The sequence below is a fragment of the Alosa alosa genome, chromosome 12, assembly GCF_017589495.1.
Source record: "Alosa alosa isolate M-15738 ecotype Scorff River chromosome 12, AALO_Geno_1.1, whole genome shotgun sequence".
NCBI classification, from domain to species: Eukaryota; Metazoa; Chordata; class Actinopteri; order Clupeiformes; family Clupeidae; genus Alosa; species Alosa alosa.
The window spans coordinates 30,356,863-30,384,113 of NC_063200.1; the positions used below are offsets into that span (position 1 = coordinate 30,356,863).

The following is a 27,251-nucleotide window of genomic DNA, read 5'->3' on the forward strand; positions in this document are numbered from 1 at the left end:
CCATCCAACTTTCTATCCATTCATCCTCTTCAAACCATTCCATCCACCCATTAAACATCCACCCATTAAACAATATGCCATCAACATCCATTACACTATCTACATTCAACTTTTAAACTATATACTCTGTCTCAGGCTTTAAGCATACAATCTGGCTCTCTTAAGACTACTATTTCCTCTGCCCACAACTGTTTCAAAATACATGTCCTCACTACAATAATTTAACTATTTAAACTACTCAACTGTTTAACTGTTCGGCCATTTCAACTGTCAGTTGTTATCAACTATGACTCCTGCCAACTGTTTCCAAAAAATGTTTGTTTGGCATTTTATGTTAATATACAGTATGTTTATATTTTCATGCACTGGTAATTTCCTCGAAATTAAATTTTCTAGTTTGACACTATTATTTGTCATATTGTTAAATCATCTTTTTTTTTTCGCTGGCGCCTTGAGACAAACATAAATAGTAGCCTAACCACCAGCTTGTTAAGTCAGCATTGAGGTGAAGGGTTACATGCCCCGACTTTAGGTCTCATTATCGCAGTGTTCACACATCACACATTGGAGATTGTGTTGTCCCAGCACTGCCAAAGTAACTGAGGAACCCACACGTTGTTACCACATGCGTAGGTTATACTGTTACATTTTTGAAGTATGCGTTCCGTGGGGTTGCATTTCCTAAATTCTCCATCTCTTGGATTCACATTGTAAGTACAAGTTCCTGGCTGGCTTAATGTGATATTCGGAATCCTATCTTGCACTTCTTTAGTTTGACACAAGTTGCAACCCAATTACAAGGAATCCTCAAAGGCTAAGCTAACATATTTGCATGAAGGGGTCAGCTGATTCGTTCGAACTGAGAAACCGACTTGGGAAGAAAAAGGATTTCCGGAGTTGGTCCAGCCAATGAGAGCATTCCACATGCGGACACCGAACAGTGCATGCGGATCAGTCGAGAGGGACAGAAGAGAAACGCGATTGGTGCTGATGGTGATAGTGCGTCCCGGCTCCTTCCAACTGCAACTCAAGGAATGAGCTGAAAATACGACGGGAACCGGAGCATTCACCACCTCATAATTTGTTTTTAGAATTGAACAAGGACGAGGGAAGTCAACAACCGACTTTAACAGTTACTCCCAAGGTGCTCGGAAACGACAGATATACAGATCAATTTGCTCTTCTATTTTGTGGTAATTAGCTCTCCACGTTCTTTTGTGTAACGAGTGTGCCGACTCCGTTTTACGTTAACGTTAGCTGTAGCCAGTGTTAGCTAGTGAGCTAACCATTAGCTAGCATGGTTTCGCAATTAGATAACGTTAGATGATCAGAAGTAGTCAGACTGGTTAAGAGTTGTACCTAATTTCTATATCCTTAACCCCTGGCCAACGTTTTGCGACTTTCTTCCTTTTATTTTTGTCGCAGATATTTTGACAAGATTTTGTTAGTAGGGGTTCGCTCGAGGAGGCGGCAGGGATTGATTCAGTGAAAAACTACTGTCATCAAGCGGCCATCCACTATGGAGAACGCTCACACGAAGACAGTGGAGGAAGTTTATAGTTACTTCAATGTAATTGAAAGCACGGGGCTCAGTTTGGATCAAGTGAAAAAGCAGAAAGAGAAATATGGACCTAACGGTAAGTGATTTCTTAACATTTGGTGAACTAACATAAACTTGGCTGATCACTTTTCATATAATTTGTCATATTGACGTCCTGTCCCCTTTAGTAACTATTTGCCAGTAGGTTTACTTATCATTTAGTCTTAACCAACGTTAAGTTACACTACAGAGTTGGAAGGCCTAGCTAACCACCATGAACAACGTCGTGTTCAGCTACCGGCGTTCTTTGGAGGAAAGACAAGAGAAACGAAATCGCTGACGTCACGATGGCGTAGCATGCGCCCTCGTGGGTCGAGCTACGGTGCAATGATCACTAGCCCATAAAAAAAAAAAAAAAAAACAGTTCATGTTTCTTTTTCGGCCTTTGTAAATTAGCCCGGCTCTTATTCTTGCGGGATGATGATTTGCATATCACAGTTCAACATGTAAGGGTGTTTGAGATAAGGCTTTGTGACTGACAGTGGTCCCCAGTTCTTTTTTTGATCCAGCCTTGAAATGTCTAATTTTACTGTTGGTGTAAGTTAATGAATGGGTGTAATTTACTGCTGTGTGAGTTTAGTTGCCTTCAACCATAACACAAGGAAAGTTCTCGAACGTGTATATAAGTTAAATGTAGGTTAATTTCGCCTAAATTGATTTTTGAATGTCCTTCTAAACTTAGTTTGAAGTTCACACAATGTCACCAGTGTCAACCACAGCACATTTTTTGTGACATTCAAAATATTCCCTGTGCCAATAACATTTCTGTATTTTCCTGTTTATGTCGTGGCCCTCTGGATGCTTTGCAGAACTGCCTGCTGAGGAAGGTAAACCCTAGTTAATTTTTTTATTTACCTATTAGTTTGAACCTATAAGGTATTTAATCAGAATTTTTTTTTTTTTACCTTAACACATTCCTATTATGTTTTCCAGGGAAATCTCTGTGGGAGCTTGTCCTAGAGCAGTTTGAAGACCTACTAGTGAGGATTTTGCTTTTAGCAGCCTGCATATCCTTTGTAAGTATAGACACTGAACTTTCTTAATCACAGACATGGTTGTTGTGCCCCCTGGAGGGTATTGCGATGTGCGGTTAGGTTGATGTAGGCCTAAACAGGGTGACTATAATAGAGAGTATTTGATAGGCAAGTATGTTATATCATTTACTGTACTGGATGAAAGAGTTTTGGGTTCATCACTTGTAGAAGACTGTTGCGGTTGCCTAAGTTTATTATTTATTTTTATTTATTTTTATTTATTATTTTATTTTTTCATTAAGCTTTCTGTCCAAAAACAGAAAGGTGGTGTAAAATATTACAGCTGGCATAGTCTTGGTAATTGATTCTAGCCTAGAATTTGATAATCAAATACCAATATCTGGTCCCATAGCTAATCAACCTCAGAACCCCCACCCAAACACACACACACAACCCCCACACACACACACACACCACACACACACACACATACTCACAAAATACACCTTCTGCTTTTAATTTATCCTTTTAAGTTGAGCTGGCTCTTGAGCTTAAGAATGTCATTACTTATAATTAATTTGTACATGACAATAAAACTACTAAGTGCTAAGAATAAAAGTGATTAGCTGTGTTCGTAATGCATTAGTGTGGGCAGAGTAATGGCTTTACCACTTGACACTGCAGGACTTGACACTGCATAAGCCACGGATGTATGTGTGGTCTGAAATTACTCTGAAGGAATGGCAACGAGCACATCGCGTTGACAGGCTGTTTAGAGAGCATTGCCCGCCCAGGATGGCAAGGATGCCGCTGATGAGGCTCCAGTTACTGTGAGTCGCTGGTGAGCAGGTGCACATGTGGTCCCTGTGCCCGACCCTGTTCCTTTCCCAGCTGTCCCCGACAGTGCTGATCTGCAAATCATCCCACCCGCCCTATTCTCACCATTCTGCTGCTGTCTGATGTATCAGCCAGCAACATGGTGACTGTTGGTGACGCTTGTGTTTACAAGTAAACACAGTGCACAGGACCGTGTCTGGGGCTTAGAGAGGGAGAGCGAAAGTGGGAAGGTATAAATAAGGACTCCACTAATGGGTTGTTATAACTAGATTCTTGTCCCCCTCTCCTTGGCAAGCATATTGCCACAGATTGAATTGGGGCTATGGTGGTAATGGCCTGGAATCCAGTCTCTGGATCACTGGCTTGCCATTGATGGTCACACACATACACCGTTCACTCCTCTACATACTCACTTGTGATGTTGGCTTTGAATGAGGCTGTTGATACATGCACGTCTCACTAACTCAGCCAAGCACACATACACACATCCTTTTCTCACACACAAGCACACACACACAGTCTCAGACACACAAACACACACTAATTGTGGCTACACATAAAGAGACCACTGGGTCTTCTTTCTGTCTCTCATGTTGACTGGTTTGCCTCTCCGCACACTCCCCAGGGGTCTGTGTTGTCTTAAGTCAGCACTTTGCAGTTTGCAAACCATCACCCCACTTAAAGCGCCTGCAAACTCTGTGCATTCATAAGATGAATACCTTCATAAAAGTGAGGATACATTTAATATTTTTGATTGAAGTCTTGAACCTTATTTTGAGATAACGGTCTGGTGCCAGTGACAGGTTAGCAATAGCTCTTGGTTTCATGATCTCTCTCTCTTTGTTTTTTTAACGAGCAGACAGATCCCCAAGGTCTAATATTTAAAAGGCTTGTGTCCGATTTGATTGGCTGCTCTTTGAAAGTAGGTTACACAGAGCAGTAGGAGAGTTTTGTGTGACACATTTCAAAAGTTGGCCCAGATTGGGTCTCCGAGGATGTGATTGTCTGAAGGGAGCACAGAAAATGAGAGTAGTATTTAATCTTGAAATTTTTCAGACAGAGTGTTGGTGAAATAAACCCAAAGAAATGTATTAGAGTTAATCGCTTGTTATGGGTTAAGGTAACATTTTGGTTCACTCAAAAGAGGAGCACTCCCTGACGTGAGAAAATTATTCATGAAAACACCAGAAACTGGCATTGCGCTTGAATAATCAAGATCAAGTGTCCTGGCATCATTTTTCTCATTGCATCTTCACAGTTGTGACTCAATCCAGATAAGTGTTGTCAGGATATCTGCCCATCAATGCAGCGATTGTTCAACGAGCCAAGTACATGATCGACAATAGCTGTTGAATCATCCTTGCATCATGTCTCTTCAGTCATGCTTAAAATAAAAACAAAAGGTCTCTCAGGTGAAAAGCTGTTGCAGAGGGATTTCACTCATTTATTTATTTATTTATTTATTTGCCCCCATGTAATCCCATGACAATGTGTACATTGGTTGTCCCCTGGAGAACAGTTCGCTTTCTGCTTGTAGATGAGGTAACATGCGTGAGTAATTTCATCAGAAGGATGTGGCCAGTCATTGTGTAACTACTTTTTTTTTCTGGTTGTTCTGGATCAACTGCTGGTGCAGAAGCAAAGGGAGGGGAGAGGAAAGAGGACTGTATGGAAATGAACCCTCCCTGGAGTCCCACGGAGAATGCAAAATTAGTGGCTCATTTGCGTGATGCGGAACAGATTGAGAGGGCTGAGGATATGCATTGAATGTTAATTTTAACGATCTCTGCTGAATGTTGGGCACTGAGAGGAGGCCAGTGTTCTTGGTGGTTATGTCATAGACTCGATTGGTTACTCTTAGGGTAGTGTACACCCATCTCTCTTTTTTTTTTTTTTTTTTTTCTTACAATGGCCGAATCCAAATTGGCACAGTTTGAAGTTCAAGTTGCCCACAGGCAGAAATTAGGTCAACCTCAGTGGGCCACACTGCTGCCTGAAGTCCAAGCTCTTAAGAGGCTTGTTTTACGGATCTCGCAGCTGGATCAAATCTTATGATCATACTACTTTGTCTGTGTCTCAATGTGCTCATTGCAGTAAGAACTGTGTCCAATGAAAATGTCAGTGCGGAACATGTGAAATTGGATGGCTTTGATGCTCGGTAGATGCTTTGCTTTTGTAGCGACCTTACACCACACTAAACCGAGACAACTGGGGGTGGGTTTAGTGTGGTGTAAAGTCGACCTCTAGCTTCAGCTGGAGTAGCTGCCAGCGCCCTGTGGCCTGCAACCCATAAGCTGGCCCCGGCCGTACCCACCTGATGACCCTTCCTGTCCTTTTGGCGCTGGCAGCAGGCGGGCATGAATTAAACATGCCACGGCCTCGTTAAGCCTGCAGGGCCGTCCTGGGGGGGAGGTGGGTCGTGGCAGTCAGGACACAGCGCGCTGGCGACAGGCGTCACACTGCTCCAGCCCGGGGGGGGGGTCAGCTCAGGCTCTGGTTACAAAGTGCCAGAGGCAGAGCCTTGTTGGGGGTCTTTGATATCCATTCTGCACGGTCACCGACAACAAAATAACCGCAAAGTTACTGCTCCCCCGCACGGTCTTTTTTTTTTTTTTTTTTTTTTTTCCCTTGAGGTCTTTGGCTGACGTAGATGCTTTTTATCTAACAGTTGATCCGAGGTTTGCTCGTCAATGTTGCAAGAAGGCACATTTTTGGAGGAGTTTTCCTTGAAATAAAGCACCTTGTTTTTTTTTTTTTTTGTCTAATGCCATGTATGATCTCTGCTCTTGTATTAGCACAGAAATGTTCTTCCTTCTATTTTCTTGTTGGATAGATTACCGTTAGTGTGACGTGCCATAACTGGCATGCCCTTTTGCACATGCTCTCTCAGCTTTCTTTCAAAGGCTGGGTTGTGGTCTGTGTGTGGGTTTGGGGTGGGGGTGTATATAAACGCCCAACCATTGTCAGACATGTTCAGAGAAAGAAATGTGAATAATAATGCTGTTTTTTATGCCCATGTAGGTGCTGGCCTGGTTTGAGGAGGGCGAGGAGACCATCACCGCCTTCGTAGAGCCATTTGTCATTCTGCTCATCCTCATCGCCAACGCCATTGTTGGTGTGTGGCAGGTGAGTGTAATGTTTGCCACCCACCTGCACACTCACACCTGTGGGCATGTTGATTTGTGGATGGTGTGTCAGTTTTGCTTAACAGTGTGTGCAAATGATTGCATAAGACCCTGCATGTAAATGGTGGTTGAAAGCACCTGGATACCAGGAAGAGCTTGTACTTGCATGATTTCACACTTACCCTGTCTCTCTTTTAAACACACTTTGTGACTAAATTTTTTCCTGGGTTGCACTGGTGCATCTTAACGTCCTAAGGGTGAGCGCCTAGACTTTCCTTGTATCTGCTGTCTCCACAAACTAAGCATTTGTTCTCCTTTGATTAGTGTTGCCTGGTGCACCAATACTACAAAAGAATCGCAATACCCTGAAATTAGAAACAACACAATACCCAATTGTATTAGTATTGATATACTTTTGAGAATGACAGTCGGTGCTTCCCGTAGCCTATGTGTCTTTTCTCCTCACACACACACGCAGCTTTTAACCTGCAGCTGTTATGTAATAAGTAGCGGTCCATGCTCTGACAACAGCTCAGACACGGAATGTATATGGAGAGCGATAAAAAGGTGACCGTGAAATTGTGGTGTTAAAGGTGGCGCAATGAAAAATTTGGGTGCACCTAAATAAAAAAAAGTTGGGGCACACCAGTCCAACCAATGCAAAAAGTTAGTCTGGAGCCACACACACACACACCTTTTCTGTCACTGGCTCTTACCCCCACTCACCTTAATTAATTGGATACTAGAGACATGATCTGTCCAGGCTTAGTTAAGTCAGGGCTATGTATGAGGAGTGGGGCTCACTCTTTAGAATGCAAGCAGATGAATGCTGGCATTTAGCTTCATAGCCTCTTATGTGCATGCTTTGGACCAAGGCCAGTGTTGTAAAGCCGACGTTTTGTTCTGCTTGGTGAATCACAGCGGAGCTGTCAGTGACTGCATTCATCCTGGGGTTGTATAATGCCGACTCGGGCCTTAACCGGGGACGAGTTCCCACATCAGTGATGCATCCTGAGCCTGGCTGCTGTCGCTGCTGAGCTCAGCCCTCCCTATGCCGTGGCTTATGTTCGCAGTGCTCGTGTGCCCACATGAGTTTAGATGTGGACTCCTCTTGTTGGGGGGTCTGGTCGCACAGCTGTTTCCAATCTAAACACGTCAGGCCACAGAGTCGCCTGGAGATGAGGGACTGTGAGAACTCCGAGCCCCATGGCTTATCACCATTAACGCTGTGAAGCTCCCCTAAAGGCTTTAAATAGGCTTTCTGTTCTTTCCAAAATGTCCGTTACACTTCTGCTTTTCTCTCACATGAGTCATTTGTTTGGCCCTCCCCTCCTCCAAGGCATATGTTCACTTCCGGTCTTTAATTTCATGTGGTTGTTGCATAGTTAATCATTCAGCTGGTGCACCTCTTGTATCTCTGTTACTGTTTTCACCATTGTGCAGCACAGTATGACTGTGCTTTGCTCAAGTGTGATCGCAAATGATCGGTCACCAGTCCTGGCCTGCAAAATGCTCTCTAATCGATAGTTTACTGAATTTGGCCCGTAAGTGTGACTTGGATGAGCAGTAGGTCTGATTTCAGACAGCGTTCTTGATTCTGGAGCTGGCCTGCATCTTCATGCGCACAGATTCCTGAGCAAAATTTTATGTTGCATATCTTTCCCAATAGTTGGAATGCCATCACTTCCTGGGCCCAAAAGCTAGTTAATTCTGCAGAGAGAGAGACTATTTCCCTACTCTGTCATGGAAGCCCTCAAATCCTTGGCCCAGTTTCTGGGTTGTGGTCTTATTTTAGGTTTGATCCACATTCATTAAGCGGGACACCCTGAGAGGCCTGGGAGTTACACTTTGCTTTCCGTGTCTTGCGCACATGCAGTAGTGATGCTCTTTTTTTGCATCATTTGAGTTTTTGTTCTACTGAGCACTCAGGGTGATGCCAATTCTGGTGCTCCTGATATAGACCTAGAAGGCAAAACTCACTTAAATGTCTGGAAAACCTGAAGGAAAACTCGATTAGCTCCAGGTATTTAAGCAACACCAATTTTGTTGTTTTCTTGTTCCTTATCCTCGAGATGGATGCATGCAGTGGCTGGTGTATTGGCGCTGTGTTCTGCATTGTGTGCTCTGGCGTAAGGTTTCCTTAGTGAGGAACAATCTCCAGTGTTTTCCTGAAATATGGCTGGGAAGTTATTTAGCTTAGTGGCAGAAGCTCAAGAGCAAAGCCATCACCACACACTATGTCATAATGGTGGTGGTAGGCCAGGGTTTTTAAAACAGAGGGGTCCACTGAACCTTGTTTTAACAAAAACAAAGTTCTGCCACTGCTTTTACATCCTAATTTCTTGTTATACTAATAACCACATTTCTCTCTGTCTGATTATATTGATCGCTATTATGAGGCTCAATCATCCATCTCTAAAAAAGAAAGCAGTGCATGGTAGAGCCATAAGAGTAATTCTGTTGAAAGAATTAACCCAAAATTGATTTTCACGTGGGCTAGTTGCAAGGCTTTTATATGAAACAGAATTATAGAAAAGCCAAGGGACAAGGTAGGTACCCTCTTTCCATGACTGAAGCACCTAAATGTGCTGATATACTCTTGCCTGAAGCTTTTCTGAAGACCGCCTAGGCACTGCATTTGGCCTGTTGGGGCCCTTGTGAAGCCTTATGTGAGCCTTTCACTTGATCTAAAGCCAGCACACTAGCTAAGAGGAATGCAAAAACGCTTAATACCATCAACCGCAGAGTTGGCATGTCTTGGCGATATTGCTTTAGATGTGCTGTGAAAACCTTCATGTGTGGTCGTCCCAACCTGCACCCCACAAAACTACAGTCTATAGCTTAGGAGCTTAGTGGTGATGTGTCCTTCACTTGACCATATCATCACCATACATTTTGAGGAGGATACCAAAAGTATTTGACTATAAACGCACCTCAAAATATGTACTGCTGCATGTTGTTGCTTTAAGCAAGGGCCTCATTAGGTTTAGAATGAAAAGGTTTTATCGCTCACATTTTGGTATGCTTGGTGTAACACTCCTGGCATGAAAGCAAAGGGTTGTTGTTCTCCTCCACATTTAGGCCTAGTCCACACGTACCAAACCGATCTTTTTTTCCTCCGTCTTCCCTGGAACCGTATCAAGAATATTTGCGTCCAAACGGATCCATCTCAACACGACTCAACACGTTACTTCATTTCCCAGGCCAAGGGTGGCACTGTGTCTTTACAGAAATTCACCAAAACTTGCGCTTTAAAACAGACAGAATAGGCTACGGCGAAATGGCTAGTGCAAGGAAACCAGAATTGTTTGTGTGGACTGATGGTGAACTGTCAACTGTAGCCAACTGTAAAACTAAAACTTTATTTTACGGTTTGTGAAGGGTGCAGTCCCGTCCTTTATTTGGCTAACGCAGGTAGACCTACTAATCACCTTTACTTTCTTTGGTTGTAGGATAGTCCGTGATTCACATTAGTTTTCGCTATCACCGCAATTAGGCTACTAAACGCAAGGCTTACCCAAGTTCTATTCTGTCGCTACATTCATAATATTGCTATAAAACCTTCGTTCGTAACAGTCAATACTTTTGCCTGCATCAAATCGTGCATTCGCATTCAGTGTGCTACCATCGGCTTAACGTGAGTTCTAAGCGTCTTTGTATGCTTATATCTGATTTCACTCGACTATGAATGCATGTATATATGTTGTAAGACATGTAAAATAAATGAATGACACTAGCACTACGCACAAATTAATGTAGCCTAAACTTACACCGCACTTTCCTAATAACTGAAGTTCTCTCGCGTCACTGACAGTAGCTAGAATGCATAAAAAAACACCGGGAAAAACAGTGGTCAGTCCACCAAGTCATAAGCTATCGGCGCCACGCAACATCAGTTGTGATATTTATCTTAACGGAGTGTAATCGTAGGTAATGTCATGTATGAAAACTAGTATTGTTAGGCAATACTATAAGTGCAAGTCCAGGGCAGCTGAGGTGTGGTGATGACATCATCGATACGCAAGCCGGATGTGCGGTTTCGCTGTCTCACGAACTCGGTTTCAGATTTCTCCACTCTGGGACCAGGTTTCAGAAAAGTGCGGTTTCGGGCAGTGAGTTTACAGGATTCGTTTGGACGCTCGGCCAAGACGAAGCAAAACCTCTGCGTTTAACCTAAAAAGCGTCTCCGTGTGGACAGGCCCTTAGACCCTTAGCCTGTAATGCCGAATTGATGGTTCCTGCCTCCACATTCTACAGAAGGGCAGTCAGGCTGACCTGAGGTGGAGATCTGGGGTGTTGTAAATCTCTGGCTCTGGGAACAGTAGGCACCCATCCCCCTCCAGTAGTAGCAGCAGCAGCAGCACCAGCGCTTGGACTGGCTTGTGAAGAGATTTAGAACCCTGTAAACTCACTCATTAAATCTTGTGGTCAGTCTCTGTGCAGATCAGGTGGAGGCACCCAAAGGTGGTGGTGTTTGCCTTCTGTTGGAGAAGACTGTGTGTGTGTGTGCGCGCTTATTTTAAGACCTTGGCATGCCCGTGTGTGTGTGTATAGCCAAAGCTATAACTTGGTCCCCATGGAGCTGTTTATTTGCTCCTTTGTTATTGGGAGCCACAGTCTTTGTTTTGATTAGAGTATTCATACGTTCGTAAGTGTATAACGGCACAGTACCATGTGCCTTAAGCAATGGTTGCGTGCACAAGCTGATCGTTCTGAAATGCCGAAACATTCTGCACACAGAAGACGGCAGACCAGCCAGAGTTGGTCATTACCATCACTTTTTATTTCATCCCTCATCATTTCCTCAGTGTGCTGTGGCCCAACTGTATTTGGCACCGGCAAATTGAAAAATTGGTTAAGTCTATTATTAGTACCGTATGTGATTCTGGGTATGGCCCAAACCCGGAGAGGGCTTTCTCCTTCCTTTCCCTTTCTGTTTTTTTGGAGATGCTTCTGAATGGGACTCTTGGCTTGCATCTGCCCCTGCCGCAGAGAACCCCAGTGGCACAGCTCCATGTAGAGTCCTCTGCTCTATTTGTATTTATTTGCTCTTCCTTTGTTGTGTAAGTGGGAATCATTGACCACAGTCTGTTTGCCAACTGTTAGTCACCGCTGCTGGTGCCACTTCCCTCCACTTCCATGTGCATCTAATAGCCTATGGTGAACACTGGCGGCACAAAGAGTCTACTGTGCCCTGGTGCTTTATGGTGGTCTTTACATAAGGTTTAAGCCTAGACCTGAACTCGTAGTGATGACTCTTAAAATGCGTTGTGGTACCTAGAAGAGTTTTGTTTTCTCCGTCAGTTTGTTTTTGTTGTGTCCCCAGTCATTGTGGGACTCTATTGAGACATTGGTCTCAGTTCTGCCTTTGTTACTCAAAGTGGCGTTTTTGGCTTGACGTTTGATTTAACCCCTCCCTGTCCAAAACACACTTACCAAATTGTGCCTTAATGGTTCCCTTATGGTGCTTCAGACCAAGTAGGTGATCTTCATTCAAGCTACCAGCTGTTTGAAAAGCAAGACTCTAAGTCTTTTGCTAAAACCTAAACCAGAGGGTGCTCTCACTGCCCAGTCCCATGGGAACTATCCCACTCAACCAGGAAAGGTCGTGGAAAGGTCATTCAGCTCCAGGAACTCCAAAATGGAGGTTTGGAAGGGAGGGAGGGAGGCTAGGCCAGATTGAATGGCGTCATATCTGATGCCATGCTCTGACCTTTGGGCTTTTATGAGCACGCATTCCCAGGCTGGCTGGAACAGGGGGAATGCATTGTGGTAACAAACACAGATTCTCAGTCACACACACACACACACGCACACGCACACTCACCCCATAAAGGCAGGGCTATTTTTTGCTGTTTGTTTGGTTTGGCGAAACTAGTACAACAATGCGCTTCCCAGATTCTCATCCGCAGTTCTGCCTGCAAAGCATCACTGCCAACATCATGGGTCTGGTTGTGATTAACTTGTTTTTGGCCTATTTTGATGGCATCTAAGAGTTTTGTTGCGGTCATGTTTTTTCTCTTTTAAGGCCATGTTATTACATTAAGACCCAAAGTATTCCTGTCTCTTGATTTCAAAGATTTGATTGTGGTGATGACATTTTTAGCATTCTGTGTTGGGCCCATTCCATCTAAATTGGCTACTGGAATGCTCAAAATGCTGTGATAAAATGCCTTGCACTTTTGATGAAATATGATAGTCGGATATAGGGATGTAACGATTACCGGTATAATGGTAAACCGTAATAAAAAAATGTTGATTATAACAATTACCATTTTCATTTCAAATATCATAATTATCGCAGTTGATTACCATGGTGTGGAAACCGTGTGTTTAATCCTTCCCAGCTTCATCCAAGCTTGCTTTTGACATACAGTAGGCCTGGTACAATGAAAAAAACTGATGTTTAACATTCTCCCATCTTTTTCTGTAGGAGCGAAATGCAGAGAATGCCATTGAGGCCCTGAAAGAGTACGAGCCAGAGATGGGGAAGGTGTACCGACAGGATCGCAAGAGTGTGCAGCGCATCAAGGCCAGAGACATTGTCCCCGGAGACATTGTGGAGGTGGCTGGTAAGAAACCATCTCTTTCTCTTTTCCCTCTCTTACACACACACAGTTACACTCCCTTCAAAGATGAAGCTGTTTTATATTGTGGGTTTGCTATACAGTGATGGTAAGTAAGTTCACAGTACGTCACATCTGGGTTTAGGACAGAAGGACTTAAGAATGTTAGTGTCCATATGTATCGCCTATTAAATCAAACAGAAACATCAGCCATTGCTTCTGCTTGTGGCACAACAAATGGAGCCCATCTTGTGTTTAGATATCTGTGATCTCTTGTCTGTCATGATGAGGTGCCCCCTGGCCTTGCACAGCCTCTGGAAGTGACTGAGGCTGCCCAGCACCTCTCCCTCTTGGGTATCTGATATTAATGCCTCGCAATGCAGCCTAAGGCAGCCAATCCCCCAGTGCCTCACAACTGTCGCCTGCACTGGTTTTCCTCAATCTCTACAGGCTTACACTACTACTGCAAGCCTAATGCATCTCAAGTGTGTTTATACTCCGTGTGTGTGTGTGTGTGGTGGGACTAGGTTTTTGGGGGGGCGGGAGGGATTTAGGTGCCTCAGCTAAGCTGCAGACGAACAGGTTTCACATCAAAGCAGTTCTTAGTCACTCTGACACTGTTGCTGTGCCCTGTTTTTTTTTTTTCCCCTACCTTCCTCCAAATGTAATCCCAGAACCACTTGTACAGTCAGAGCAGATGTTTGAAGTGAATCCTCCTTAATAACTGTAACCTGTGGTAATTCATAAATGCAGTTAGCCCCTCAAAACCAAAACATTCTGAAGTATCCCCCCACATTTAGGATTATTGAATTTGCTGCAGCTAACTGAGGGTTGATAAGAGAGACTAATTATTCATTAACCCCCCTCTCTTGAAGTGGTCTTATTCAGCATATTTCCCTTTGAAGTTAAATCCCCTCTCCGTATAGTCTGAGGATGCCACAGATGTTAAAGTATCTCGTCTGCCACACATGCAGTACACTCTGGTCTGGTCCTCTAGGCACCGTTTGGTGATCACTGGTCTTACTCTCTGATTCTATGAAGAATGTAGCTGGTTTTGTTCTAGGAGCGAGCGATCGAGGATAAGAGTTGCCTCACTGTACAATTTGCACCATCATGACCTTGGGTGTGTGTGTGGACAGAAGCTTGGGGCTGTGGTGAGCCGGATCCCGTGTGTGTGTGTCGGTATGTTCTCATCCGTCAGCATTACAGACCAGACTCTCCCATATCCCACCCCGTCCCCTCCTAATCCCTGCATTAGTAGCACCCAGGTGAGGCAGCTGCTTATATAACACACTCTAGAGACAGACAGACAGACACAAACAAACTGCACACTAACACACAGCTGGTCCAGGTCACTCAGGATTGAATTTTTACACACACAATACCCAGCGTGAGTGGGTGTGTGTGTGTGTGTACGAGTCTGTGCACTGATGGGTGAGCGTGATCTGGGGGCATGAATAGAGAACAGAAAGCAGGATGTTAAGGCATTCTTGTGGAGGCAGGAGATGGAGAAAGAGAAAGAAAACAAGTTTGTCCCCTCGGGCTTCCATTTCTTGGCGCTTTTCAAGTCTCCATCCAATAATTGGTCCTCTCTCGCCTTTCCATTTTTGTCTCTCTATTTCTCATTTTCTCTCTCTCTCATCAGCCTGGTTTCCTATTGGCTAGACCCTTTCTTGCGTCACAGCTTCTCCACCCCTTCCCTCTTCCGTGTGAGGCATTGACTGCTGCCGGCTGTATGCGCTGGAGACAGGAGGAGAAGGGGGGAGGCTTTTTTGCATTTTTCTCCTTGTGTGAAGGACAAGGCGGACATGAGAAGGACAAACAGGAGGAGGAGGAGGAGAATGAGGAGGGAGATGTCTCCAGTCCCAGGAGCCCCTTGAAGCGGCAGACTGATTTTTTTTTAAAACCACTCAAGCCGTCAGTTAAAGATGGAGTTGAGTAGCTGGGGAGAGTGTGTGTGGGGGGGGGGGTGAACAGGAAAAGGGATGGAGGAGCGAGCGGTCTGTAATACTTTAGGGTTGAATTCTGAAGAGCTCTTCAGAGGACGACGTGGAGTCTAAGATTTTTTTTTTTTTTTTTTTAGATGGAACAAGCACTTGGATGCACACATACACACTTAGTGGCCTCAGATGTTTTGTCCCCCAGCCCAAGCCCTCTGACCCGCTGCAGATGTTCTGGTCTGGAGAGTGATGGTGACTGGGTCCCTGCAGCTCCCCTATGACGGCACAGCACAGGAAGCATCGCTGTCCTGAAACGCTGAGTTTAGTCTACAGGGAGCCGCTGCACTCTGTCTCTCTGTCCTGCTCTTTTGGCTCTCTCTCTCTCTCTCTCTCTCTCTCTCCCTCTCCTCTCTCCTCTCTCTTTCACTTACTCTCTCCTCTCTTGCCCGGGGGATCTGCAGCAGTGCGACTTTTTCAGACAGATACGTTCCTTCCACAGGCTGACTTGCTTGTTGCTTGCTTGCTTCCTTCAAGAGTAAAAGATGAGTCACTGGACCAGATATTGTCCCCCTTCCCCTCCCCGCTCTTAAGCTGTGAATATGAATGAAGATATCCGTCCATATCCTCTCTCTCTCTCTCTCTCTCTCTCTCTCTCTCTCTCTCTCTCTCTCTCTCTCTCTCTCTCTCTCTCTCTCTCTCTCTCTCTCTCTCTCTCTGTGTGTTGTGTTCATTTTTCTTTCTCCATTCCTCTGACTCATACACACACTTGTAAACACACTCACAAAAAAGCAGAATGACCTTGTAGGGCAAATACGTCTTAAGAAGACACCTACCTAGCCTCCTACACTCTCTCTTTCACTCATACAAACACACGCATACATTTTAAAGGACACTAAAGCTGGTGAAGCTCCCACACAATTTACTGCTCCTGTTACATCTTTGCACTCTTTTACTAGAGATCTCTCCCATCCTCTTCCACTCCTGCCAACATCATATGCAATGAAATTGAATGGAAATTCCCCACTCAATTTTTGATTGTCAGCGTATATTGGGATGTGGATTTCTGTCTCTTGTAAGATGGATTGTCTGTTAGCTTCTACCAATTGAATTGGTAGAGAAAATGGAGCTCATGGTGCAGATTCTAAGTACAAATAGAATACTTGGACTTGTGAACTGCTCTGTGTCATGGCAACATGACGACATAGATGCAGATGTGATCGGAATACTGATGAGGCAACTGGTGCTGCCTTTCAATCAATACTTGCTTGAAAGCATTTTAACATTGCATGCACATTTTAGCATAGACGTTGAATCTAATTATTCTGACCTGATGGAATGTTGAGCACTGAAAATTATTTAAACATTTGAGCCCCACTGGATCTGATTTTTGAGTTGCCACCCCTTTGTTCTTTGGGTTTAGTGTGACGTAAGTTGCCACCCCTCTGGGGTGGTGTGACGTAAGTTGCTGCAGTATGAGAGAGCTATGTGATTGTTGACTGCAACCTCTGTCGTGTCGCGTCCCTTGGAGAGTGCAGGGCTCTGACCTTCAGACTCCCCAACAGTGCTGCAGTAACCCAGGGGGGTGGTGTAGGTGGAGAGAGAGAGGGAACGGAGGGGAATGACCAGCAGAGAGAGGAAACGGAATGGTTGGCAAAGTGCAGACCAGTTCCTCCCGAGCCTGGAGGGAAGGGGTGGGGGGAGCGGGGTCTGGGTGTTGGTGGTGGTGGTAAAAGCGGACGGTGCTGACGCTAAGCCCATCAGCAAGGGCTTGACCCTAAGCGTCAGCAGCGAGAAGTGCCAGAAACATTAGTCGCCTGCCTTCAGCACCTGCTGCCATGGCTGGCTGCCTGGCTGGCCGTCCCCTGACCCAGCTCGAGGGTGCTGAGATGTCAGTCACAGGCGCGCTCACTCTCCCGGCCCCAGCACACAGATGGTAGGGAGTGTGCCAGAGTGCACTTGTTGCCAGGGTTACTCAAGGCCTCTTCATGAAAGCATTGTTAGTTGTCTTTGACATTCTGACATTGACTTTGATATTTATTTTTATTTTATTGTGTTCCGCTTACTCGTTCTTTGTTCTTTTTTTGTTTAGTCATGTCCCCCCCCCCCCCTTTCATTTTTATGTCTGTACCAGTCACAACGTCTCATCTCTTGTTAATTTCCTCTGCACACTTTTGTATTTACCCTCCCAGGGCTCCAACAGCTTCTGAGACTTTCAGTCTGTTTGGCTGCTACAACAGAAGAACACACAAACAGCCAGCGCTTTGATTTCCCCTCGGTTGATCCGCCATTTGACGAGAGACTCTGGTTATCTTTTTGCCTCACCTTGACCCCTCGTGCTTGTCAAACATACAAACTCTGTTCCTCCCCCAGTTCAGCCTTTGCTTCCGTTTTGCATAACCTGCTGTAACGTTGTGACGGAAACTCAGCAGCACGTTCTATCACCGCAACTCTGTGGCTTCAACCACAACTGAGTCAGTCAGCTAGAGTAGAAGGAAGAGGAAAGAGAGAGTACACATAGACTACAGGGCTCCAGACTAACTTTTTGCACTGGTGCACTGGTGCGCTAACTTTTTTTCTTAGGTGCACCAGCACAAAAGTTAGGTGCACCCAAATTTTCAACCACATCGCATTTAACACCGCAGCAGGTTCACTTTTTTCCTTAATTACTGCCCTATATAGGTTGTCTTATGACTTATGATTTACAATTCTACGAGAAAAGTAACTTAATGAAGTGTTGGTGCTTTAAGTGCTTCACTGAGCTGAAATTTAAACTTAAACCATCTCAAGATGAATTAAATAAAAATAACAGTGAGTAAATTAACAGTGCACGTCTTTTAAGGGCTTCAAACTGCACATCTCATGGCTCAATGTCTTACATACTATCCTTCATGATCTTTAGGCCTTGGCTAAACTAGCTCGCCATGCTAGCATCTTCCCTAGAAATGTATTTAAGCACAATTTCAAGAGATGTTCCAATGTGATTTTGCAATGATTGAGATCAAATCAAATTTACACACAGGCACTGGGCCATGGCCAATCAGAGGGGATGTCCCGCCCTTCACTAGCTGTGATTTGTTTAAACCACAATATTGACCAAATATGTGTCTGTTATTGAACCAAAGGTAGAGTTTCAATGTGGACACTTTTTCCTCTCTCGAATAGCAGGTCGCACCGATGGACTAGACATAGACTTGTGATGGGAACATTCATTTAGAAGCTTTCCAGATCTGAAGAGACCGATAATCTCATCATGCCAGAAGGTGGCAATTTTCTACCCCATGTCTTAAAAGAAGTGGAATGAGGGCCCCAGCCGTGGCGCAACTGGCTGGGGCACCTGCACCGTACGCTGGTTCGATTCCCGCCCCGTGATCCTTTCCAGATCCCACTCCGACTCTCTCCCACTCCCTTCCTGTCATTCTCAACTGTCCTATAACATTAAAGGCATACAAATAAATAAATAAATAAATATATATCTATATTAAAAAAAGAGGAGGAATGAGAAGAAGGAAGGAAAGGCCTGCCTCACCCTGCTGGGAGCAGACCCAGGTCTCTGTGTAGCAGCTGCAGTTTGGACTTCAACGTGTGTGTGTGTGTGCGCGTCTAGTCCCCCTTGGCCTCGAGGGTGCTGCAAGGTCACTTGCTGCTGTGTTTCTCTCTCGACACCAGGCAAGTTCTTTAGAAAGCTGTCCTCCCAAGGGAGGTTGTGCAGATCCCTCAGTCCCAGGAAGAGGGGCCTACGTGCTGGTCGGCCGGGCCCGAGGCTGGGGTGAGCCTCTGGAACACAAACACTCCTCCTGTGGCCTCTCGTGTGTCACAGGCTACAGGAAGTGGCACGTCTTTCAGGAACTGTGGAAGAGTTAAAGGCATAGGGCTCGGGTCGTTAAAGATTCCTTAATGTAGACCCTCCTTTCTGTATTGGATATGTAGTTGGTGTCCCTTAACAGGCTGTTAATGTTTTATTACAGATTAGTCAACACATCCTATTCCCTTGTTCCTGAGAATATTTATTTGGTCATATGAGTCCCTTCAAGTAGCTAGCAATTATCCAATCTAATATTGCAGCTGTGTATTTTCACAAGAAAGCCTGCATTAGCAGCCTGTTTCTTCAAAGGCTTAGGAGTACTCTACTCTTATTAACAGTTGTTCAAGGCACTGTGTAAATACACTGTCCTTAAGTAGACCTCCTTTGCCTGAGGTTTTTGCACTCTTGTTTCATCTGATCGAGTCGAAGGGTTTGCTCATCGACTCTTGGTTGTGATGTTTTGTGGGGAAACTTTCAATGTATGGCCCTTTGAACTGAGGAGGAGCTGCACCTGGAAGGCATAGCCTGTTACTGAGAAACCAGCTGCTATTTAAAGCCCCTGCCGGACAGCCACGAGAGCCCAACGTCAGCTGGCTCTAATCGAGCCTGCTTAACACATCACATGGTCTTGACTGTCTCCTCACATCCACACTTGAGATAGGAAGAGCGAGGGAGGCTGAGACACGAGGAGACACAAGAAAGTCAGTTAGGTGTGTGTGTGTGTCACTGGAATGGAGAATAACTGGCTCGAGAGGAAGTGCATCCCAATTTCATCAACAGTAGAGATAAGGCGCTGCCTTTCCTGCATTCCCCTAGCCACCCAGCTACCAACAGAAGACCGGTCACGGCTTCAGACCTGGGTAGAAACACTGCTCAACATGAGTCCGCACCAGCGGATCAAGCCCCTGTTAGTTACCCAGGCTGTGGTGCAAGGTGACCTCCTTTCTGTCTCTTTCTCAAGGAGAGTTCTCTTTGAAGGAGATCAGCTCTCCTGGTCTGATAAATATAGGCTAGCCAACTATATCTGACCCCCTTATTTGAGCGCAACGACTATATATCGCACACATGTTCCATATTTCATACTTCGGTGGGTTGGGGGTATTTTGACAGTGTATTTTTATAAACTGGTTCAGAGAAATGGAGAAAAATTGTTAAAAAAAAAACAACAGTACAACAGTGCCAACAGTAGCTGACCTGTGCTGTACATGCCCACTTGGGGTGTGCAGTGTTCTGTAACATCAGGGGTACCAAGCTGGAAGGTCATGCTGACACAAGCCATGGCAGCTGTCCCCTTAAACTGCAGTACGCCAGCCATGGCGCGCATGTTGATTTGGCTCTAATGTTTTACATAATGCATAGGGGTTCCTGTCCGCAGCAGGTGCGGATGAGGTTACAGCTGTTACACCTCTTATTCCCGTGGCGCAGTTTAAAGTTTATTATGATAACAAGCTAATCTCCCAGTTCTTTCCAGTTCCACTCTTCCTGGCAGTGTTATGAATTCATTCATGTTATGTGTTGTTCTATCTAGAAGAACTACACCAGCATTCCCTGCTTTTATGAGTGGAAATACAGTCTTGTTTAGGGAGTGGTGTATGTACAGGCTTCAAAAGCTAATATTTAACCTCATAACCACATCTGTTTTATTTTTTTAAATCAATAATGATGGACAGAGGAAGAAAGGTGGGGGAGAATTTGAACACCCCCCCCCTCGCCTGAAGCCCAGGGCCAATAAGACGGCAGGGCTTAAATGTTTGTGTTATCTGTCTTTTCTCTCATTGATTCCAGTGGTTTGGTTGAAAGGGAGATGACTAGGTGTTTACATTTGCATTTATTTCTCTGCCAATCCCTGCAGCCCACTCTGTTTGTGGAAAGAATGAAGAGTGCTCTATTTTTGGCCCTCAGAATGGAGTGTAATGGAACATTTTGCAGGTTAATGCATCACATTCCTCTCTCTCGAGCAGGGGCTTCTGCAAGAAAAGAGTGACCTTTTTGGGTGTCTTAACACACAAATAGCTACAAGTAAGACAACGACGGTACACTTGTGAGACTCGTTCGTCGTCCGTCCAGGCCTCAGTAGATCCTAATCAGTTTCCCCCAGCATAGATAAGGATGAACATGCTGCCCCATAATCTTTATCACCTGTGTGCCTCTGTATGAGATCCAGTCAATAGTTCATTTTCCCCATCAAATGATTTTCTTTCTTTCGGTCCTTAGACCTTACTTTTGGGGGGAGGAGGAGAGGAGAGGAGACAAGCAATTGTAAATGGGCCGAGAAATTATTTTTTGGTCCTGTTTGAATTGCACCATGAATTTCACATATGATGTGATGTGTCATTACAATTTTGAATTGACATTATTATACAGTTATGAAACAAACTGCGGCTTTCTTCACTTGAAAAGGGAAACATTGCATGTGTAATTCAAAATACTAAAAGGACCTCACTATTTAGTGTTTTGGCTGACTTTCAATTCTGGTCTCTGCTGTTGGCAGAAAATGTGACTTGAAGAGGGTTTTTTTTCACAGCCTCATTAAAGTTCACATAATTTATGGTTTATTTTGTTTATTACCCATGGAAGATTTTGTCAAAGTAGGATATTTGATTCAGTGGCATTGTAGAACATTGTTATGGGTAGTAAATCCAGATACAAAGGCAGTGAAGAGGCTGCACTTTATATGATTACTCTTGTTACAGTGTAACTACATTACTATAGTGCAGTGTTTCTCAAAGTGTGGTCCGGGGACCACTGGTGGTCCGCAAGCTATCCCAAGTGGTCCGTAAGCAGATGTGGTAAAACATAATATAAATGAGTTGTTTGCAATATTGAACCAACTTGTATGTGAATCCAAACAGTTCTGCAACACTGCCTATGTAAGCTATGCCAATTTAAATCATGAATCCTCTGACACAATAAGCAAGGTGCAAAGACAATTAGCAAGGTGGTTCAGTGAGTAGGCCTATTGTGTCTATTAGCTAGGTGGTCCGTGATGTTTTTTTTACTGGTTAAGTGGTCCTTGGTCTGAAAAAGTTTGAGAAACACTGCTATAGCGGGTTGTTGATGGCCTCTGTGATTGCATTTTATATGGTTATGGTTACAATATTTGTTGACTTCCGGAATAAGAACCTTGCGATACTTAAAATTAACAGTAAGCAGCTTTTAAAAGATGGTAAGCCAACATTAAGCGAAAAGGTAATAAAAATGTCAGCACAATATCAAATATCAATGATGACAATCAACAAATATCATGTGTGTACTTAAGGTACTAAACAGCACCACACAACGGACCTCAGAACCCCACATAGCACTGTAAAAATATCTCAAAAGATTATTCTTGGTGTCTAGGCCAGGACTAGAAATTGTAGTTATCCTTTAGTGTTTGTGTCCTGTGAACAACCATCGTCTTCCCCTTAGTTTTCACATGGCAGTTTACATGGCAGTTTTAAATCTTCAGAAAAAAGTGTTGTGTCAAGTGGTTGACCCTGAAATGGACCTGCTGTACTGTGCTTGTCTCACTTGTAATGTGCTGGAAACTGCAGTGCCTGGTGGGTGCCATGAGGGGGGCTGTTGGGAGGACGGACACATGATGGACAGTTATCCTGTGGCAGCCAGAAGTTTATAATTGCATTATTGAGGAAGCCCTTGTTTTTTTCCAACAATCAACAGATCAGATGAACAACATGTGTTTGGCTGTTAGATGGCGCCATCATTTTGGAACAGTTTTGGGTTATTTGGTCTGCTGTCATTACTGACTCTAAAATAATGTTTTCATATGAATTCCCTCGACCCCAAACAAAGGATAAATATTTGCAGAAATGATTGGGCCAAGTAAGAACGTCCTCCACTTGATTGACGTCACATCTCTCGATGGATAGCAATCATTTCTCACATGATATTGCCCTTGGCTGTGTGTAACCAACTGATGTAAAACCCAAAAAAGAAAAATGAGAAGAGAAAGAAAAAGGAAAAAAAATGTGCCGTGTCTGTTTTGTTTGCTTATCCATGCTTCTCTGTCTCTGTTTCCTGCAGTGGGTGACAAAGTTCCTGCCGACATCCGCCTCACTTCAATCAAGTCCACCACACTGCGGGTGGACCAGTCCATTCTGACAGGTGAGAAATGGCTTTGTTTGTCTCTGTGTTTTTGTTTGTATGCTTGTGTACTCGCTGGACACTTGTAAATAATGGAGGCTGTTCAGCTGGCGCTGGGCTCGAGGCTAGAGCGGGGGCTTTTTTCCTTATGAATGGAAAAGGGCAACTTGTTGTCGGATACCCACCAAAGGCTTCACTGTGCATGCAGAATGAGTTTGAGTGTGTGAAACAACCGTCTGCATCTTGACTAGAGGATCCTTCATGGGCTCTGCATGCTCGAGATTTCCCCATTGCACTAATTAAATATTGTATAAGACATGCAACAGTCCTAAGAGCTCATTTTTAGCTATAGGCTAGCTGGTCTAACCCACTTCCAGTGAATTATGCTAAGCTAGGCTAATGGTGTTAATGCACACAGAGAAGAGAAGGATATGTATCCTTATCAGTGTTGGGAGTAACAAGTTACAAAAGTAATGTAATTACTGTAATGTATTGCTTTTTTCTGTAACGCGGTAATGTAAGGCATTACAAAAAACAATTCGGTAATATTTTACTCGGTACAAACTTCAGTAATGCGCATTACATTTTAACCTGAAATTAAGTGGTGTTATTTCTATTTTATTTTACTGCTACATATACTTTGTGAAACGTATAACGAGCGACATGGCCCCTTTGCCATAATGTGCAATGTAACGCATGTGCTATGTGTGCACACTCAGACATAAATACATTGACCATGGCGACAAGAAGTCCTCCCGGAGTTGTGCCTTTTATCATTACTTTGGGTTACAAAAACTTTGTGCACAGAGGAAATAAGCGAACAGCTACATGCAAGGTGTGTGGCACCAGGGTAAATTATGCCTATTCAACAACGTCTGATTTCATCAGGCATCTCCAAACGCACCCAGATAGGTCAGTCACTTAGGCCTAGCATATATCGTCACAGGTGACAAGCTAACCATCGCAAAGTGTTGTGCTAATGCTGGGAACAGGCAGGGATGGGCAAAAATACATCAGAATGTATTTCAAAATAAAATACCTAATACCCTCATTTTTAATGTATCAAAATACAGTAACCATATATATAGCAAAATAAAATACTGTATTTTTGTATTTTAGAAAATACTCAAAATACTTTTTTCAAGGAAGTACGGAAGCACTGCAAAAAAAGTTTTTTTTTATCCCAAACATTTAGCCTATTAAAACAGTAAAAAACAATATAATTTGGCCCGTCATCAGTGTGATCAGAAGAATAATTCAAGAATTTGCATTTAGTACATCTATCTATAGTATCTATAATACATTTAGTCATCTAGCTGATGCTTGATAATTGTGTATCTGTGCCGATTTCGTAATTCAAGTCCAGTGCAGAACTGAATAAGAAAATCATAAGGCTATGTATCTTGAAGTTCCAGTATGTGAAAAACTTGATATACCTCAATATCTCCAACCTCAAGTATGCAGCTAATAAGGAAATATAATTGTTATTTAATTAACTGTGGAATGCAGAAAAGGATGCTACAAGGAAGGGAATTCCCACTGTGGAATGCAGAAAAGGATGCTACAAGGAAGGGCATTCAAACACACTCAACACCTTACCATCTATTGATGTCATTGTGGTTCATTGAGATATCTGACACTTTTTCTGTTAAAATTGGCATGGAGACAATAGGACATGGTTGCCTTTGTTGGTGTCCTTATGTGAACTTGCACAGGTGAACTTGCTCATCTTTACTTGTGTATGACCTGACACCAGTGCTTCAGACCAGTGCTGATGCTTCAACAATAGCAGTCACTGAAAAGCTGTGAGTGTCTTTGAACACAGCTGTTCTCACATTAGCTGATTGCAATAAAAATAAACCATTGTTGCCTAACTACCAATTAGTTACTAACAGTTTTTCACATATAGTATTTTGCAGTATTTTTAAAATGCAAAAATACACACCAATAAAGTATTTTAAAACAAAATACAGAGCCATTTCCTTCAACCCAATAAAATACAAATGACAAAATACTATTTTGTATTTGAAATACATATTACATGTTTCAGAAATACTACCCATCCCTGGAAACAGGCAGATTACATCTTTATAGTTGGCCATATGATGACATACTTAGGTTATTATTGTATTTCACCAGTTAGGGCACCAAAATGGCCAGCAGTGGCACTGTGTAGCCTATTTTGACATGTCTAAGTTTTGGGTTACAATATACAGGTAGTGGGCTCTCTGTTGATTTTAATGAGTAGGCCTAAGCCTAAAGTTACAGCATTTCTATCACAATTGACCAGACTTCGACCTTTTGTCTGCTTTTAACAACATTCTGGCTATGATTGTTCCTTGTATTGCATCATGAGCCATCACTGCGCCTATTGCATTCTACTGTTGTTTGCCTTAAGCCTAGCTCAGCCATTATGTTATACCACATCACCCTCCATTAGAAGTGCAATGAGCTGCATTGAGCATAATAAACTGCATTTAGAATTCCAAATCCATATTTCTAGATATTTTGGTAAAAGTAACTTAAAAGTAATACAATAGTGGTGTAATGCCTTACAATTCAGAGGCAGTCATGTTATAATGTAACAAATTAATTTGAAATGACAGTAATAAGTAATACATAATACATTACGATTTTGAAGTAACTTGCCCAACACTGATCCTTATATGTATGGATATGTATCTAACTCTTGGGCACACAGCAGATAAACTTATTTCTCAAAGTTGACATGTTTCTTAGTGTTTTGTTTGTTGTGGTTTTAAAAGCTGTGTTTCCCCCACAATAAAATTATGTTGGACCTGAGCTCACATGTATTTTCATTCAAACGTGTATCAAAACCCCTTTGGCTTTTTTGTTAAGAGCTTGACCTCAGTAGTAATGTCCAATGAAGCCCTCCAAGGTTATGTGCACGGAAATCTTGTTTTGTCCGCTCCTGTCGGATCGCGTCTCTGTGAGCATCGGGCCCAGTTGGCCAGAGCAGAGGCACCTCATGAATCTGCCCTTGAGTCATCCTGCGGCTCCCATCGTCCTGGGTGCTTCTCACCGCTGCTGCCGCCCGCCGCTGCTCACTGACCTGTGCTTCAGCGAGAGGTCAGCCATGCTGAACCGTTTAGAGATGGAAAAAGTACAGCACAGACAGAGAAAAGAGAGAACCAGAGAGATGGAGACGAGAGGAGAAGGGAAGGGAGGGAGAGAGGGAGGCCAGATAGTGGGGTCCTGCCTCAATGCCTTAATTGGTAGCATTCTGAGGGAATTATGGCAGTTGGTGCTTTTCGTTTTCTTCCTTCCTCGCCCTCATGTCAGCCCCTCCTGCTGATGTCTTGTAGGGCGGCTCAGACCGTTCCAAACTGATATGCCTTCTGGCCTAATCTCACTTCATGAACCAGACAGCAGCAATGTTTTTCAGGCCAGCAATGTGAAGTGTGCCGTCTGCTGCTGCTGGGTGACTGTTCACAGGATTAGGAGTGCGCTTCTAATCCCCCCCCTGCACTCGTCATAAGTTATAAGGGTGGACATTTTTAGTTTAATGATCAACCAGTCAAGGAATTCCATCATTCTATTTTTAGCACACGTGACACAAGTAGGACAAAGTGTCAAGTTAGGACTTGTCTTGTTGTTTTGCACAGACAACCATGATTGCATGATGATAGGCTGTGAAGGCCACGCGTGTTTTGTCTCCATATAAATGCACATACAGCTTTCTCCATCTGTAAAGTGTAGCCTAACCTACATAACTGACAAAATGGGCTGTTTGCCCATTGGCTCTTGCTCACATCACATGGCATGATGTATTGTCAGGCTAATCTCTTCTGTCTACACGTTTGAGTAAGTGGGGCCAGAGATGTTTCTCGAACAATTTGTCACCCGAGACCCCCAGACACCCTCCGAATGGACATAATAAAAGTGTAGGCGTGGAGAAAGTTATTGCTTTTCTAGTATTTCACTTTTACAATTTTGTGTTGGTATATCTGAAGTTGGCATAACCGTATCATGCCATTAGTGGATAAACTGTTTTCTTTCTGTGGGTGGCAGCAGGCTAGTTGGGGAGGTAGCTGGATGGGTAACATTTTAATTGCCCTAAAGAATAATGGATGGCTCTGTATGCATACTGTGTTCTTAGCTTGACTCAAAGGTGGCAATTTCAGACAAAAAGACATTCTGTCTGTGCTAAATTCAGTTGAGGCAGTGAATTTTGTTGGACCAATTAAAATGAGGTAAAGATTAATATAAGTGGTTTATATTGATACCCGCTCCAATTATATTTTAGACTAAGTCTATTCTTTATTTTGATCCTTGACTTAGAAACCTGTGATGCTCACTT

General features: G+C 43.7%; 1 protein-coding gene across 3 annotated transcripts in view; it reads left to right on the forward strand.

Annotated features, from left to right (window-relative positions):
• The first annotated feature begins 659 nt into the window (after positions 1-659).
• Positions 660-27,251, forward strand: part of atp2a2b (ATPase sarcoplasmic/endoplasmic reticulum Ca2+ transporting 2b) — a 41,259-nt gene continuing 14,667 nt past the window's right edge. Inside the window, exons 1-7 of one of the 3 annotated variants that reach the window (XM_048258765.1) lie at positions 660-1,193; positions 1,426-1,637; positions 2,410-2,427; positions 2,534-2,616; positions 6,433-6,537; positions 12,970-13,108; positions 22,871-22,951. In XM_048258765.1, coding sequence (XP_048114722.1) covers positions 1,520-1,637; positions 2,410-2,427; positions 2,534-2,616; positions 6,433-6,537; positions 12,970-13,108; positions 22,871-22,951 — 544 coding nt within the window. In that variant the 5' untranslated portion in view covers positions 660-1,193; positions 1,426-1,519. The remainder of the gene's footprint in view (positions 1,194-1,425; positions 1,638-2,409; positions 2,428-2,533; positions 2,617-6,432; positions 6,538-12,969; positions 13,109-22,870; positions 22,952-27,251) is intronic. The other 2 variants (XM_048258767.1, XM_048258766.1) reach the window with 2 other exon arrangements.